Here is a 17385-nt window from a genome sequence, read left to right on the forward strand (position 1 = left end):
AGATCCATGCAGCTTTACTCTAGGTTAGACCACCTATAATTTGGGGTCTTACGATCTGGTAAAAGGCTGAGTGTTTAGCAGTGGTGGGTGCACATGTCACATACCTTAAAGTCTGAAGGATATGTCGGCACATTTTCTTTCCATTGAAGACATATGTTTATGAACTTGCTATAGGTAGGCTAAATAGCTTACTATTGTATCCTATGCTCCTACACTGGTAGCTGAGAAGTCAGCATCTCATGGAAGTGTCTTCATATCTCTTCAGTTGCAGCAGCATAGGAGGTTGTAGTTATCAGTTACTCTCTATGACTGGATGACCAGCAAGGTTTAGTGTAAATTCTCTGCAGCCTTCAGGCACAAGTATTGTTATAAAGAGTCCTCAGCCTTTATAAAGCTGGCTGTTCACACAATTGTGTGTGAAATTTTTCATTTTGGAATGTTGGTTGGACTATAGTGAAAAGAAAATTAGAAAGAGCAGGATGGGAACAATTTCTCATTTTTTATTTGAATAAACAAATTTCTCAACGTAAAAGTGATTTCGGGAAAAATCATACATATTGTAATGCGCATGTGCTAGGCACAAATGAAACCTGTTTAATACACAGGCTGTGAACAGCACAGTGATGATGTCACGTCTACTTTTACAAGATAATATCTGAGTCTGTAGAAGCATTTGGTGCCCAAAAATGTGTTTTTTCTATTCTTTGTGGCAATTGAGGAATATATCAAAGTAGAACTATAGGAAATGTTTTTCATTTTGGATAGAGCATTGGAAGATTATAACCCCTGTCAGAATTTTTTTTTTGCCATCTGTGTCTCATTGCAAAGATTTCCCTTCACATCCTGTCCCAGAGCCAAACAGGAAGTGAGAGGAAATTCCTGTAAATTAAGGTAATTCCAGGTCACCAGAACTAGTGTCCTCATTGGTAAATTTCTCCTCTGTTACTTTCCTGGGGACAACCCAAAATTTGGGATCTTCTTTTAATTTCACTTTAAATGATAATGGTAAACAGGACACACTGAGGGCAAATCTCCTTAATGGGAGTACAGACAGCAATAAAAACTGACAGGTGTTCTAGTCCCTCACCACTGCATCCAAAACTAAAAAACAAAAAGTTTTACCCTTAAGCCGCGTACACACGAGCGGACTGTCCGACAGAAAAAGTCAGACGGAAGCTTTTCATCATCTATTCCGATCCTGTGTATGCTTGATCGGACTTTTTTTTACGAAAATTCTGACGGACCTAGAAATAGAACATGTTCTAAATATTTCCGACTGAACCAATTCCTATCGGGAAACCCGCTCGTCTGTATGCTGTTCCGACGGACCTCGTACGTCACCTCGTTCTGGACGGTCGGACTTTGGTTTGACCGTTTGTAGGCAAGACTGCTTGAATGGAATTCCGTCTGAGAAATCTTCGGAGTTTATTCCGACGGCAAAACCGGTCATGTGTACACGGCATAAGTTATACTTTAAAGTATATTTGCATGGAGTTCAGCTTTACGCCTAAACACAGTTTGGCAAGTATGTTGTATTAGTAAAACTGCACATTCATAACTACTTAAAGCGTAACTTCACGTTTGTTGAGAAAAAAAGATTCCCCTCTGGGTGATCAATGTACATTGCAAGGATTTTAACAAACTTTGTTGCAGATTCCTACCTTTTGTTATCCTGAAGTAATCCCTGTGTGTTCCTCTGTGGTGAGTAGGCCTAATGGGAGTGGTGTCATAATTATCTATCAGGCGTGCACCTGCAGGGCATTAATGAGGAAATCTGCAGGGTCTGCATCCCATTAGACGTATTCCTATTGGGAGTATCTCACCAAAAATTACATTTTTGTTGCAGGGGATGCCAGAAATCTGACTTGTATCTTAGGCAGACTTCTGGGAAAATTGGTGAGCCAATCACACAAGCAGAAAATGATGTTTCTGGGGGGTGGTCAGTACACATTCTGTGTACAGAACAACTCCATGTAGCCATATTGCAAAGCATTCTCAGAAAATTACAGTGGCTGCAGATTGAAAAGGAAAAGTAATTTTTAAAAACAATTAATTACAATATGACTTGTGTCGCAATTGTATACGCTATATTATTTTTTCTTTATTTGCCATTTTTTTCCCCCACTGGTGGTAAATTTTATTAAATATCTCTTAATTCTTTCACTTCTCAAATGCAAACTGGCCTAATGTAACTGTATATTTATTGCCACTATCTTGAGCCACCACCAAAGATCAACCCAAAACAAATGCTCTTACTTACTGAAGTGCTTGTGGATACAAACATATGTGTGTATTATTTGTTGTTTGTACCCAGTAGGACCCAGAAACAAAAGTGAGCATTTTGGGGGTTTTTTTTCTGTTTTTTTGTATCCTACCAAAAACATAACGACACTGGCACTGACACTGACACTAGCCTACATCAAGTCCCGATTTAACTACAGTGGAACCTTGGTTTACGAGTAACGGGGTTAACAAGCGTTTTGAAAGATGAGCAACTTTTTTTTTTTTTTTTTTTTAACTCCTGATTTGGTTTGCAAGTGTTGTCTCACAAATTCAATTGTGAGATTCAAGCCAATGGGGTGTGCAGTACCGCATTTGTCCAGAGGTGCAGGGGCGCCGGTGACACGCGGAATGGTTTGGAGCTGTTCGGAAAAACTTGGAACCACTCAGAATTACTCCGAAACACTCAGTTCCCGGGTGTTTCCCAGTTCAGCCGAGCTGTCCCAGAGTATTTTTGAGTCTCTCTGGCGCCCCCCCACCTCTGGCCACATGCGGTATTGCATGCAATAGAAGTCAATGCGGAACGAATTATCTTAGTTTCCATTGACTTCTATGGGGAAACTCGCTTTGATATGTGAGTGCTTTGGATTACAAGCATTCTCCTGGAACAGATTATGCTCGCAACATAAAGGTTCCACTGTACTTTATATTTATTAATTTTTTTATTTATTTTTTGACAGACTGTTTTTCAAACTTCTCCAGTAAGTAAAAACAAACAAAAACAATTCAATGTATCCTTTTTGTCTCACAGAGGAGAGAGAGATATGCAGGTGTATATACTGTGATTGGTTTACCAGGGTGATCACATGATCAGAAGCTTGTCCTCCTGGCTCCTGATTGTTAGTTCAAGACCTGATGGTGATTGCTCAGTCTCCATGCTGGCGGTGCGTGATCATGCGACATGTACATATATACAGTGCCTTGGAAAAAAGTCCACTTCCGGCACGCCACATATATGTGTGACATCAGCAGGAACAGGTTAAACTTGTGTGCATATTTAAAAAGGCTCCTATATGACGATCTAAATGAGTATCAAATCCAAATACACACCTCATAAAATAAACAAAAAACCTCCTGCACCTTCCCTGACTGAGCCAAGTCCTTTTTCATTTGTGTATATACAATATATATATATATATATCAGAAATAGACGTGTTAATAGTTTTTATCAATTATCAAAATGGAAAAGTAACAGAAGAGAAATCCAAATCAAATCAATATTTGGTGTGACCACCCTTTTGCCGCATATACACGATCGGACATTCCGACAACAAAATCCATGTGTTTTTTTTCCAACGGATATTGGCTCAAACTTGTCTTGCATACACACGATCACACAAATCTTGTGGGAAATTCCGAACGTCAAAAACGCGGTGACGTACAACACGTATGACGAGTCGAGAAAGTTGAAATTCTATAGCCAGGGCGGCTCTTCTGCTTGATTCCGAACATGCGTGGAATTTTGTGCGTAGGAAATGTGTACACACGATCGGAATTTCCGACAACGGATTTTGTTGTCAGTAAATTTGAGATCCAGATCTCAAATTTTGTTTGTCAGAAATTCTGACGGAAAATGTCCGATGGAGCCTGCACACGGTCGGAATTTCCGACAGCAAGCTCCCATCGAACATTTGTTGTCGGAAATTCTGACCGTGTGTACGCGGCATTTGACTTTATAACACAATCAATTCAATTCTTCTAGGTACACTTGCACACAGTTTTTGAAGGAACTCAGCAGGTAGGTTTTTACAAACATCTTGGAGCATTAACCACAGATCTTCTGTGGATGTAGGTTGCCTCATATCCTTCTGTCTCTTCATGTAATCCCAGACAGACTCAATAATGCTGAGATCAGGGCTCTGTGGGGGCCAAACCATCACTTCCAGGACTCCTTGTTCTTCTTTACACTGAAGATAGTTCTTAATGGCATTGGCTGTATGTTTGCGGTCGTTTTCCTGCTGCAGAATAAATTTGCACCTCCTGTATTTCTCATCATTGAGGACACCAACTCCATTTGCAGAGATGCAGCCCCAGACTTGCAAAGGAACCTCCACCATGCTTCACAGTTGCCTGCAGACACTCATTATTGTACCACTCCCCAGCCCTTCACCAACAAGCTGCCTTCTGCTACAGCCAAATGTCTCACATTTTGACCCATCAGTTCAGAGCACCTTCTACTATTTTTCTGCATCCCAGTTCCTATGTTTTGTGCATAGTTGAGCCCCTTAGCTTTGTTTCCACATCATATGCATGAAAACATAGGAACTGGGGTGCAGAAAATGGCAGCAGGTGCTCTGGACCTATATATATTAGATAGTATTACATTTGTTATATATATTTTTAATGTATACTTGAACTATTTCTTTTTTATACATATTTTAAATATTGTGTATATTTGTTATACATACTTTAACCCTTATTTGTAGGGTTGCACCTATACCGATACTAGCACGGAGCGACGGTGGGGGGAGTTACAAGCACCGATCTCCCTGTATAGATTTCAATAAAGCAGCCGACAGCCACTTCTCCTCCTCTCAAATCCCCCACCGCCTGCAGTTTTCAGAAGCTTTATTGAAATCTATACAGGGAGATCAGTGCTTGTAACATGCCACACCGATCTTCCCTGACTGTTCCCTATGTCCTTCTCAATGTCCTCCTCTGCGCTCCTCCAGTCCCCCTCTCTGTGCTCCTCCGGTCCTCCTCTCTGTGCTCCTCCGGTCCTCCTCCCGTCCCCCTCTGTGTCCTCCATGCTCCCACGGCCCCCCTCCATGATCTCCAGTCCCCCTCCGTGTCCTCCGGTCCCCCCCTGTGCTCCTCCAGTCCCCCTCCGTGTCCTCCACTCCCCCTTGTCCTGGATCTGTCAGGATGGAGAGCGGAGGAAGGAGCCGATAAATATGTCATTTAGCGGCTCCTTCCTTTTCTGAATGGACAGTGCCAATGATCACTGTCCATTCACAACTGAACTGTGTTTACGATGTCTCAGTTTATAAATGGAGAGGAGCCTCTGACTCTTGTCCATTCATCCTTAGTGCAGCTGAGGCTGCAGAGAAAGGGACTGGGGAATCCCTCAGTCCCTTTCCCTGTCTCAAAGAGGAGATGGCGGGGGGCTGTTTAGATCCCTGATATCTCACCAAAGCCCCCCCCCCCCCCCCCAAAATAGGGCTGATAGAAAAGAAAGTTGAAATTGTTAAAAAAACCTAAAATAATGAAAACCACTGACACCGTCCACTCTCCCCCCCAAAGAAAGCGTAGTAAAAATAAATAAATAGATAAATAAATAGTAAAAAAATACTAAGAAAATAAAAAATTGTAAAAAAAAATAAATAAAAAAAACTACTGACACAGGCCATGTGTCATCAGTGCTGCATATTAGTGACACTGTCACATGACATAAAAAAAAGTAATTGGTATCGGTGAGTACTTGAAAAAAAATTTCGGTAATACTCCTTATTTGTATGTTTTAGACATTCATATTTTTTATATTTATATTTTTTAACATCCACTGTATATATATATATATATATATATATATATATATATATTCATTTTTATACATTTCATATTTATATTACATATATTGGAAGATATTATCAGTACAGCCATGTGATTGGTGGAATGAACCGCCTATCATCCTCGGACTGTGAGAATTCCTTCCAGCGCGGATAGGGTTAGCCCTGGAGTAGGCGGACACCTGCTGCCTTCTCCAATCCAATGAGGATCCGGATCGTGTTCAGCGGTAGAAGCGGGCCAATAAACAGGCAGAGTGGCCGGTTTCTCCTCGGCAGACATGAGCTCCGCTGTGTGCCGCTGGCTGTTGCTGTGCTCCGTGTCGGTGCTGGGGGCCCGGGCGGGCGGAGGAGGGAGATATTCCCGGGAGAAGAATGAGAACCGGCCGGAGGGGGTGGAGTTCCGCATACAGAAGCTCAACCAGGTCTGGGAGAAGGCGCAGCGGGTGAGTGATGTGCGGGTCATGTGACCTCCTCCGTCTATGGAGGATGTGCGGGTCATGTGACCCCCGTAGACCTCTGTGTTCTAGGGGTGTCTGCAGAACTGGGCGAGGGTCATGTGACCTTAGCCTGTCCTGTATCATGTGACTACTACTGGAATAGGATTAAAGAGACCCTGTCATCCTATTCAACAGCAATCTTCCTGTAGGCATGACATCTCCCTGTACAAGCCTCCCAGCCCCAGAGTCCTGCTCACTGTGACCATACTGACCAATGAGAAGCTTCTCCTTCAGGGTCACCTCGCTGAGGGGGAGGAGCAGCTCAGATGTGCTTCTCCATGGTCACTGTGAGCAGTATGATGGATACTCGCTCCAGGGCTGTGCATTGCGGTGTACAGACCGCTACACTCCCATCATGCATTTGGGTCAAGCGGGGCGGCCATTGATCTGCACCAAATGGAAATTTTGCTAATACTATTAGCAGTGTGTTTAAGTAAGAGATTGCAGACATGATACAAGAGATGGTTAGAGACTGCAGACTGCATTTTTCTTGACCCTTCTTGCTCTAAAGGTGCCAATAATGGCCAACAATTAATTCATATTAATTTAATATGATGATATTACCATATTTATTAGTGTATAACACGCACCCAAAGTTCAGGAGGGAAGTTTAAGGAAAAAAACTTACATTTTAAATGCCCATCAATGCTGCCTTATCAGTGTCCATCTGCAGCCTTGCCTATCATTTCAGAATGATCAGTGTCCATCTGCAGCCTTGCCCATCATTGCAGCCTTGCCCAACAGTGTCCATCTGCAGCCTTGCCCAAAATTGCAGCATGATCGGTTTTAAATTGTTACCGCCGCCAAGATAGACAGAGCCGGATGTTCTTTGTACTCAGCTCGTCTCACAGTCCTGCCCCTTGGCCTGGCTCCTATGATGGACACAACACCGGTCCAATGGGGGACGTAAATGCTAGGATGCGGAACTGGGCGTGAGTGCGAGCCGAGCCTAGCCGAGTACACAGTACACTCGGCTCTGTCTATTTCGGCGGCGCTCGTTCCCTCCTTCCCCTCCGAGGCAGTGGTTTGGTGTATAACACGCACCCACGATTTTCCCCTAATTTTAAGGGGGGAAAAAGTGCATGTTATACGCTGATAAATACGGTAATTTAAAAAGTTGAATATAATACAATTTTATATATATAAATATTTTTTAAAAACTGTCAGTTTCGGTATCGGTTTTGGTTTTCGGCCTAGTGCATCCTTCATTTTCAGTTTCGGTACCAAAATTTCCATTTGGTGCACCCCTTCTTTTTATTATTAACATATTTGAAGAATTTTTGGGGGGATTTGGCCTATCTTTTACAATCTGTTGTTCGTTTTGAATTGTTGCGTCCTTGATTTCCTTTCTACATATTCTGTTATATTCTTTGTAACGATGATAGTATGTATGTATATATATATATGTATGTATGTATGTATGTATGTGTGTGTGTGTGTGTGTATATATATATATATATATATATATATATATATATATATAATATATTATAAATTTTTTTTTTTTTTTATAGCCATTTTAACTTTGCCCGTGAGCCACATAGGTTTTATTTTTAGCCTTTTAAACTTATTGCCCATGGGAATATACAGTACTTTGCAGTGACTTTACATACAGTCACTTTGAAGAATTCCCGATTCTATTCTGTGTCCATTGATGCCAATATTCCCTACTAGTCTTAAGTCCTGGAGAGCAGCCCTCATCCTTGGAAAATTTGCTCTCTTAAAGTTAAATGGTTTTAATCTTACCCATATGTGTTTGTTGCTTACAGCTAACATTAAATGAAATCATATTATGGTCACTGCTACCCAGTTGTTCTTTTATATGAATATTGGTAATAAGCTCTGCATGGTTTGAGATTACCAGGTCCTGCAGAGCTTCATTCCTAGTCTGGGCCTCAATAAACTGGACCATAAAATTGTCTTGTAATAGGTTTATACATTTGTGCCCTTACTCCAGTCAATTTCCTGGTAGTTAAAATACCCTATTATTGTTATTATTATTATTATTATTATTATTATTATTATTATTATTATTGTCCCAGCCCTTTCCATCTGTGCAAAGAGCTGAGTCTCCACCTCCTCACTAACACTGAGTGGCCTATAACAAACTCCAATGACAACCTTTGTAGTAGGCACACCCATGTACAGTTCCACCCATAATACTTCAGACTCCTCACACTCTCCATCAACTAGGTCCTTTCACCCACTCTTCAGCTTCCAACCAGCAAAACTGGTGCACACAGAATCTGATGTAGCTGTGCATGGCAACCAATTAGCTTCTAGGTTTTCTTGTCCAAGCTTAATGGAACAAGCTGAAGGTTGGGATGAGACTTTATTGACTGCATTCTTGTTCAAGATCCATAGTTCCCTGGATATCAACACTGGGGTAAAAACAAAACTGAAGTCTATACTATTAGTGGCAACTACATGTACAGCCTCACAGGATTATTTTTTCTGTCTTTCAGCTCCAGCTTTCTTCTGTAAAACTAGCAGAACTCCACAGTGATCTGAAAATACAAGAGAAGGATGAACTGAACTGGAAAAAGCTAAAGGCTGAAGGACTAGATGATGATGGAGAAAAAGAAGCCAAACTCAGGCGATCCCTCAATGGTATATATTCTCTTATGAGGTTAAAATAAATATACAGGAGCAGTTTTCCTGTTTAAATATTTGAATTTCTGTCTATCTAGTACTAAAATTTACATAGGTCGCCAACTTGGCTGCACTGTTTGGTAGGGTTACCTCTTGAGATATGTGTATATATTCTCTATATCTATCTAACTGACCCTTAGAATAAGTCCGTTTGGTGAGCTTTGAGTCCCATTCCTTTGTTGGCATGCCATGGTTTCTGATGCCATTACTTGTTTCTGTCTGGCAGCAAAGCTCTGTGTCATGCTGACTCACAGTAAATAATAATAATCTGAAGTAAGGGATGGTTGCCTTTAACACCCATTGCTTTGGGCAGGAGTTGGGACACCACTGTCTGCATGGCAAGATATTTTGGGTTGATTTGCTAAAACTGGAGAGTGCAAAATCTGGTGCAGCTGTGCATGGAAGCCAATCATCTTCTAACTTCAGCTTGTTCAATTAAAGGGGTTCTAAAGGCAGAAGGCTTTTTTTTTTCTCTCTTAATGCATTCTATGCATTAGGATAAAAAGCCTTCTGTGTGTAGCAGCCCCCCTAACACTTACCTGAGGTCCTTCTCTGTCCAGCGATGTCCACGAGTGTCTTAGCTGTCCCTCCTGATTGGCTAGCAGCCAATTGTGCCGCTGCTGTGTCTCAGCCAATCAGGGGAGAGAGGGGCCGGGTCAGGGCTCCATGTCTGAATGGACACAGGGAGCTGTGACTCGGCTCGGGTGCCCCCATAGCAAGCTGCTTGCTGTGGGGGCACGCAGCAGGAGGGAGGGGCCAGGATTACAGAAGAGGGACCCGAGAGGTGGAGGATCCAGCCCGCTCTGTGCAAAACCACTGCACAGAGCAGGTAAGTATAACATATTTGTTATTTTTATAGGGGAAAAAAACGAGACTTTACAATCACTTTAAGTTTTGATGAAAAAAATAAACTATAAGCTGACTGGTTTCTATGCAGAGCTGCACCAAATTTTGCACTCCAGTTTTAGTAAATCTCCCCCATTTTGTGTGTGTGTGTGTATATATCTAACTGACGATGCTGCTTCTGTGCAAGTGCTCAGTGTCCTATCACGAGGCCATGTTTGGAAGCTGCACATCTAAGACTTGGGTGGGGGGTGGAAAGACAAGCATGAGAATAGTCAGGGGGATCCTATAGAAAGGGAAATGAGATCCAAAAGCCTGTGACATATTTGTTTCTCTGATATGTATGGTGTAAACTTCTTCTATAAAAACCTATGTGTGCGTTGATCTTCTCTGTATTCATCAACATTCTAGTTACCAGTTGTTTTACTTCCCTTTGCACAGTAATGTGTCATCTCTGATGCTTAATGTTTTCCATATAGTTATCTTGGCCAAGTATGGACTGGATGGCAAAAAACAGACACAAACTGAAGACAATAACTATATTAAAGATGGCACAGAAAATGATGTGCTAAATGATCCCCGTTTGGAGAAGCTGTGGAACAAGGTAAGGCATCGAGTAGTGTCTTGGGAGCCACATGCAGATACTGGATCCCAAGCACATGGGTCTCATAACATTTTTAGCAGAGGCTTTATTTTTTTATTTATTTTATTTTTTGTTTTTTTTTTTCAATACGGTCTGGCAGAAGGATGGAATGATGCCTGTCCTTAGTGGACACTGCTACCACACTCAACATTGGAGACTACAAGAGGCTGCTGCTTGTAGAAGTTGTTCATAATTAACAATGAGACTTGAAAGAAGTGTACAAACATCCGATGCAATAAGGTTAAAAAAAAACCCAAGTCCATCTAGTTCAACCAAAAAAAAAAAAAAACTTAGTTGATCCAGAGGAAGGCTAAAAAACCCAGCATAGCAGGATCCATCTTGCTCCAGCAGGGGAAAAAAATTCCTTCTTGATCCCCCGAAAGGCAATCAGATTTTCCCTGGATCGACTTTACCTATAAATGTTCGTACCCAGTTATATTATGTATATAGTAAAAGATAAAGACAAAAGCAGACAAAGCACACCTACCTTGTTCAATATTAAATGTAACCATTATTTTTATAAAACAAAAAAATGGCAACTTGCATAGGCTTGGCTTGTACTGGTGCAGATCAGGCCAGCAGGGTACAGTTCTATCTTGGCTCACTCACCACGGCTAGTTGCAGTCCTAGAGTAGGATGTAGCAGCTGTTGCTCCTGCAGATGAGATGCGCTCACAGATCTGAATCTCCTGGCTCCACCAAGTTGGAAGATAATCGTACTCCTCCATATTGCCATCGCACATGTACCTGGAGAAAGCTCCAGAGTTTTGGGTGCTGCAGCAACCACCAGCTGGAGACTGGATCAGAAAGCCACAATGAGACTATCTGCCAGCACACCTTGGATTATCAAGTAGAGTTCAAACGTTTTTTTTTTTTTTTTTATTGAAGCATGATCATATCACATAAAAAGGTAGTGCGATGTAACATGGGAAGGGCACACAAATGTGAGTGATACAAATGCTGCCACCCCAAATGGGTCACAATATGGGAAAGTCTCCCCCAGTGGAGTCTTTCCGAAGCAGAATTCTAAACCATTTTTAATGGATTGTAAAAGTTATTTTTATTGAAAAAATAGCAACACAGCATAAACACAAACCTTTAAAATATGGGTTCTGGTCAGAGATGGGTATCACCATTCAATTTCTACAGTGATGTCTAACAGTACATATTTAGTCAAATATCTGGTATGTAACCATGGTATGCGTTTCAACATGCATGGTCAAAGTCTTCCTCAGGGAATTAATTTGCTGTTAAAAAATGATATAAGCATTGTTGATGTATATTAACAATAAAAATATACAAACAAAATTCCTTGTATTCACAAGAAAAAATGTAGAATTTGTGTAGTATAGTTACCAGTGAAGGGTGAAAATGGGCAATATCCTGATCAGGGTTCTCTTTTAAAAGTCAAAGATCCCGTGCGTTTCGTATCACACGCACTCCATGGGGAGAGATTCACTCCCATGTGACTAACAAGGAGTCACGCTAGAAAGCAGCCAATGAGAAAAAGGGGGAGAGAAGTCCAGACATCCGCAGCAAAGGTCCCAATGAGTATCAAATACATTTAAATTCGCTTCTAATCTAAACTAAGGATATACCATGAATCATATGTTTGCTGGAAATTTTGTCATGTATTAGTTATGACAGGTATCAGCAAGGTACCTCTATATATTAAAAAGCTAATGAATATTACTAAAATATTAAAATAGGATATGAATGTGTGCAATAATATGCATGTGAAGATGATAAGAATAATAAAGAAAAATGTGAATATGAGTGTGAACAGTGGAGTGAATGATGTGAGAAGTGAATGAAAAGAAATAATCCCATATGAGAAATGACAGCCACAATCAGTGTGAAAAAATATAAATATAAAGTATATGTGAAAAATTAAAAATGATGAATTGCAAATTAGTAAGTAATGTATATATGAGTGATGTGGGAGCTATGTAATGGAAGAAACCTTCCAGGAGTGAGTGCTCAGTGGCATTGAATTGAATGTGATATAAATATAAAAAAATGAATATAATGGGGTGTTTAAAAAAAAAAAATACTCAAAGCAAATCCTACAGCTATAATCAATATACTGACCATTTCAATGTGACTATTTATCGATTTATTAAAATTTATATATTTTTTTTTTTTTTTTTTTTTTATAATAAATGTCACAGCAGCCAATACATAAAGCATTTATGCTTAATGCCAGATTGGAATTAGCATGGTCCCCATACGGCCATTTAGAGACCCAATGAGTATGAAATATCTGTTCGAAAGATTTAAAATATATAAATCAGAAAAAAAGTGAACTAAATGAACATGACTGTCCGATTTTTAACACAGGAAAAAGGACAGTGTAAGTATGCGCCAGTGCAACTAGTCACTACATGTATAGTATTAAATCTGACCTGTGTGAAAGTATTGAATGCATATGGTATGTATGCCGACCTCCTCCAAACGCTGGGGATCAATGATGGATCCTCAGACATTTGGGATTTATAGAACTGTGCCAATTTAGGCACAATTATCTGTTTAGTAGTCACGCAGGACCCCTTTAGTCCTGCGTGACTCCAAAACGTTTGCACTACCTTTTTTTTTTTTTTTTTCCCCATTTATGTAAGAGGGAAGTGGGGAGAAACAAAAAGAGAAAAGGTTGCTGTAATGGGGTTAAGTTCTGCTTTAATTATAGGTGCAGAACAATTTTCTTCTTACAAATACTAGAAGTGTAGCGTGGCATTTTAATCTTGTAGCAATACTTTTCACAGCATCTTCTGATGCTAGTCTTTGTCCATACGTCACTTGGGGTGGGGTATTTATAGCGGTTGTCGTGAGCCGATTATCACTAGTTGCTCCACAGAGCGATCTGTATTTTACAGGCCATTTATAAAATGCGGGGAGCCTCGGTATGTCACAAAGGTCTCTCTACCTCTCTCAGTGCGTGTGCTCTCCTCCGCTCCTTCCTTCTACCTTTTTTTTTATATGTGACATTTGTACTAACCCGTTCCAAGCAAAAAATGTGGTCCTTTTTGATAGTCCCAGTCTTTAATTCAAAGATCTCTCACAATACTAGCCTATTGTCACTGTCTATTTTCCCCTCCTTCTTGTTGGGCATAACTCTTTCTTTCTATCATTATAAAAATGAGACAGTTACATAGTAGGTGAGGTTGAAAAAGACATGTCCAACCTGTGTGTGATTATATGTCAGTATTACATTGTATATCCCTGTTGCGGTCGTTCAGGTGCTTATCTAATAGTTTCTTGAAACTATCGATGCTCCCCGCTGAGACCACCGCCTGTGGAAGGGAATTCCACATCCTTGCTGCTCTTACAGTAAAGAACCCTCTACGTAGTTTAAGGTTAAACCTCTTTTCTTCTAATTTCAATGAGTGGCCACGTGTCTTATTAAACTCCTTTCCGCTAAAGTTTTATCCCTATTGTGGGGTCACCAGTACGGTATTTATAAATTGAAATCCTATCCCCTCTCAAGTGCCTCTTCTCCAGAGAGAATAAGTTCAGTGCTCGCAACCTTTCCTCATAACTAAGATCCTCCAGTCCCTTTATTAGCTTTGTTGCCCTTCTTTGTACTCGCTCCATTTCCAGTACATCCTTCCTGAGGACTGGTGCCCAGAACTCGACAGCATACTCCAGGTGCGGCCGGACCAGAGTCTTGTAGAGCGGGAGAATTATCGTTTTATCTCTGGAGTTGGTCCCCTTTTTTAATGCATGCCAATATTCTGTTTGCTTTGTTAGCAGCAGCTTGGCATTGCATGCAATTACTGAGCCTATCATCTACTAGGACCCCCAGGCCTTTTCCATCCTAGATTCCCCCAGAGGTTCTCCCCCCTGTGAGTAGATTGCATTCATATTTTTGCCATCCACATGTATTATTTTACATTTTTCTACATTGACTCTCATTTGCCATGTAGTTGCCCACCCCATTAATTTGTTCAGATCTTTTTGCAAGATTTCCACATCCTGCAGAGAAGTTATTGCCCTGCTTAGCTTAGTATCGTCCACAAATACAGAGATTGAACTGTTTATCCCATCCTCCAGGTAGTTTATGAACACGTTAAACTGGATTGGTCCAACTGGCTTATGTTTTGATGTGTTGGCGGGGTTTGCACCTGAAATATGTTTGCTCATCCCTTTTTTTTTTTTTTTTTTTTTTTTTTTTTTTTTTTTAATGGGAGTTTTGTGCAGCCTATATAGTAAACCTTGCAGCTGTTTAATGGCATAAAAGCCAGGGAACTGGTATTTTAAAAGAAGTCAGCAATGGTCGTGTACATAATTTTCTCTTGGTCCTTCTGTTAAAGGATAAGTTTTACTTTTGGAACATGTTACATGTTTCAGTATCTCCAGCTCTCCCCCTGTGACAGCGGGCCGGCTGTCACTATTTATTTAAAAACGGAGCGGCCGTGGGGGCGGAGTACATTTTCTGTGGATAAATGCCTACAAGTACTGTCAACCATTGCAGTTGATGGCTTCTAGTACTCAATGAACTATGAGGGCACTTGTGAGTTCATTGCTTCTTCCTGCCCTCAGGTAACAGTCTGCCCGTACGAGACACAGGCAGACAGCTCTACAGAGAGTCTGCAGGAGCTGGACATTGCACCCACAATCAGCAATGCTCTGCAGGCTCCTTAGGAAAAAAAAAAAAATGCACTTTTTTATATTTTATTTTAAAGGTTTTCTATATGCTCTCTGCAGTCCTCTTCTTGCTTCACATTGGGCAACAAACCGTAATCTAATGATTTTGCTTTTTTTCTGGCTATATCAATAAAATCTATTTGCTGTAGGTTACAGCACAAAGCTATGTACATGGTTATTAAGCTTTGTAATTTGAAACTGCTAAGATGGATATTATCATAGAGCAGTCATATTTGATTGTACAGGCAAAGAGCTCTGGGAAATTCTCAGAGGAAGAGTTGGATAATCTGTGGCGGGAGTTTCTCCATCACAAAGAGAAGACCAATGAATACAACATTCTAATGGACACAGTCACCAGGACTGAAGGTACAGTGTTTATTTATTCATTTTATTTATTTTTCCCTCCAACTCAGGGGTCTCCAAACTTTCTAAACAAAGGGCCAATTTACTGTCTTCAAGACTTTAGGGGGGCTGGACTGTGTCCTTTGGGAGTACAAAATGTCCCAACATCAGTGGGAATAAACACCCCCACCCCCATCATTGGTGTCAGTGGGAGGAATAGTGCCCTGTCATTGGGTCCCATTGTTGGTGTCACTAGGAGGAATTGTGCCCCTTCATTGGTGTTATTGGGTCCCATTGTGTCCTTGGGAGGAACTGTGCTCCATCGTTGTCACTGGTAGGAAATGTGCCCTTCATTGGTGTTAGTGAATAAAATGGCACTCCAAGGGCCAAATAAAAGTAAGCAAAGGGCTGCATCCGGCCCCTGGGCTGCAGTTTGGAGACCACTGCTCTACCTAAAAAGAAGGCCTTCTTAACAATACTAAACAAAAGCTCCTTTCCTAGCTGTGGGAGAGCAGACCAACTGCCTAACATGTTTTAGAAGATCTGAGACCACCCTTTGCTACATTGTGCTAGTAAACGTAAGCTTGTATTTGCATCACATGTCAAAGAAAATGAGTGTTTCTAAACCTAAAAAATGTTTTTTACCTTAATGCATTGTTTGCATTAAAGTAGAAGTCCAGCCTGGGCTCATTCAGCTGGGCTTCTCCTATGGGTCACAGGAGTGCAATTTGTTTTGCACTCCTGTGACCCGTTTTCAGCAGAGAGCAGTCTGAAGTTCGCTCTATACTGACATTACAGGAATCAGTCCAAGCGTCACGTCATCCCGGCTTTGGAAGTCTGGATTTGCCAGGTGCCTGGACTGATGGCAGTATTGGCCTCTCAGCGAGCCGCTGAAAGGCTGAGACGGCTGCTCAGCGCTCCAATGAGCATGGAGGAGCAGAGCAGGACTGACGGGCAGCAACTCATCACTCGGGGAGGTGAGAGAACCGAGTCATCGGCGATGTTCGTGGCTCGGCTCTCAGTGAAGAGACGGTGGGGTACAGATGCAGCATCCGTCTTATACTGCATCCACCTAGGCAAGTATAAATATGGAATTAAAAAAAAAAACATACTTTTAAGGTAAAAAGTGTTTTCAATTTCCCTGTGCCCCCCCCTTCCCCTGTATGAAGAGTAAGCAAGGGGAGAAGAGATCAGCGCTGTGCACGGTTGAATCTATTCTCACCGTACGTCCTCTTCACACAGCATTCGAGAAGCAGCAGGAGCCATTGGCTCTTGCTGCTGTCAATCTAATGCAGTGTAGAGGAAGTGGAGGGGCGGGGCTTAGTCACGCTTTGGAAGTCTGTGGAACGCGGCTCTATAGACAGGTCGGGAGCACGCAGGCTACTTTTGTCCCCATAGCAAGTAGCTGGCTATGGTGGACATCAGAAGAGGAGGAGCCAAGAACACCACCGGGGACCCCAGAAGAGGAGTATCGGGACTGCTTTGTGCAATTCCACGTCACAAAGCAGGGAAGTATAACCTGTTTGTTATTTTAATTAAAGAAAATAAAAAATCTGACTTTTACACTTATTTTATGAAAGGATTGTAGTAGTATTTAAGATGTGTAATCTGCTATGTGGTCACTTTAAAGTAGATCTCCAGCTTTTAGTGTTGTGCAAATCGTTCATTTGGACTAAGCCTTCAATAACAGATGCAGCGACTGTGCAGTGTATAAACTATATGGGGTGGCTGTGGCAGAACACCACGGAGGAAGTTACTGCTCTCCATAAAAAAAAAAAAAAAAAAAAAAAAAAACGTTACTGCGCGTCTGAAGTTTGCCAAAAAAGCACCTGGGCTGCAAAACTGAGAGAATGTTTTATGAAATGATAAAACTTGAATTGTTGGAAGAATATTCAGCACTATAATGTATGTTGGAGGGAACATCATGATTTGGGCTTGCAGTTAAAAATTCAATTTGCATATATGTGAAGGGGGGC

At 41.3% G+C, this 17385-nt stretch overlaps 1 protein-coding gene across 1 annotated transcript in view; it reads left to right on the top strand.

Annotated features, from left to right (window-relative positions):
• Positions 1 to 5960: 5960 nt before the first annotated feature.
• LRPAP1 (LDL receptor related protein associated protein 1) overlaps positions 5961 to 17385 on the top strand; it is a 34907-nt gene continuing 23482 nt past the window's right edge. The window contains exons 1-4 of the mRNA XM_073610852.1: positions 5961 to 6232; positions 8752 to 8896; positions 10261 to 10385; positions 15313 to 15433. Coding sequence (XP_073466953.1) covers positions 6068 to 6232; positions 8752 to 8896; positions 10261 to 10385; positions 15313 to 15433 — 556 coding nt within the window. The 5' untranslated portion in view covers positions 5961 to 6067. The remainder of the gene's footprint in view (positions 6233 to 8751; positions 8897 to 10260; positions 10386 to 15312; positions 15434 to 17385) is intronic.

This window comes from Aquarana catesbeiana, linkage group LG01 (genome assembly GCF_042186555.1).
Source record: "Aquarana catesbeiana isolate 2022-GZ linkage group LG01, ASM4218655v1, whole genome shotgun sequence".
Taxonomy (NCBI): Eukaryota; Metazoa; Chordata; class Amphibia; order Anura; family Ranidae; genus Aquarana; species Aquarana catesbeiana.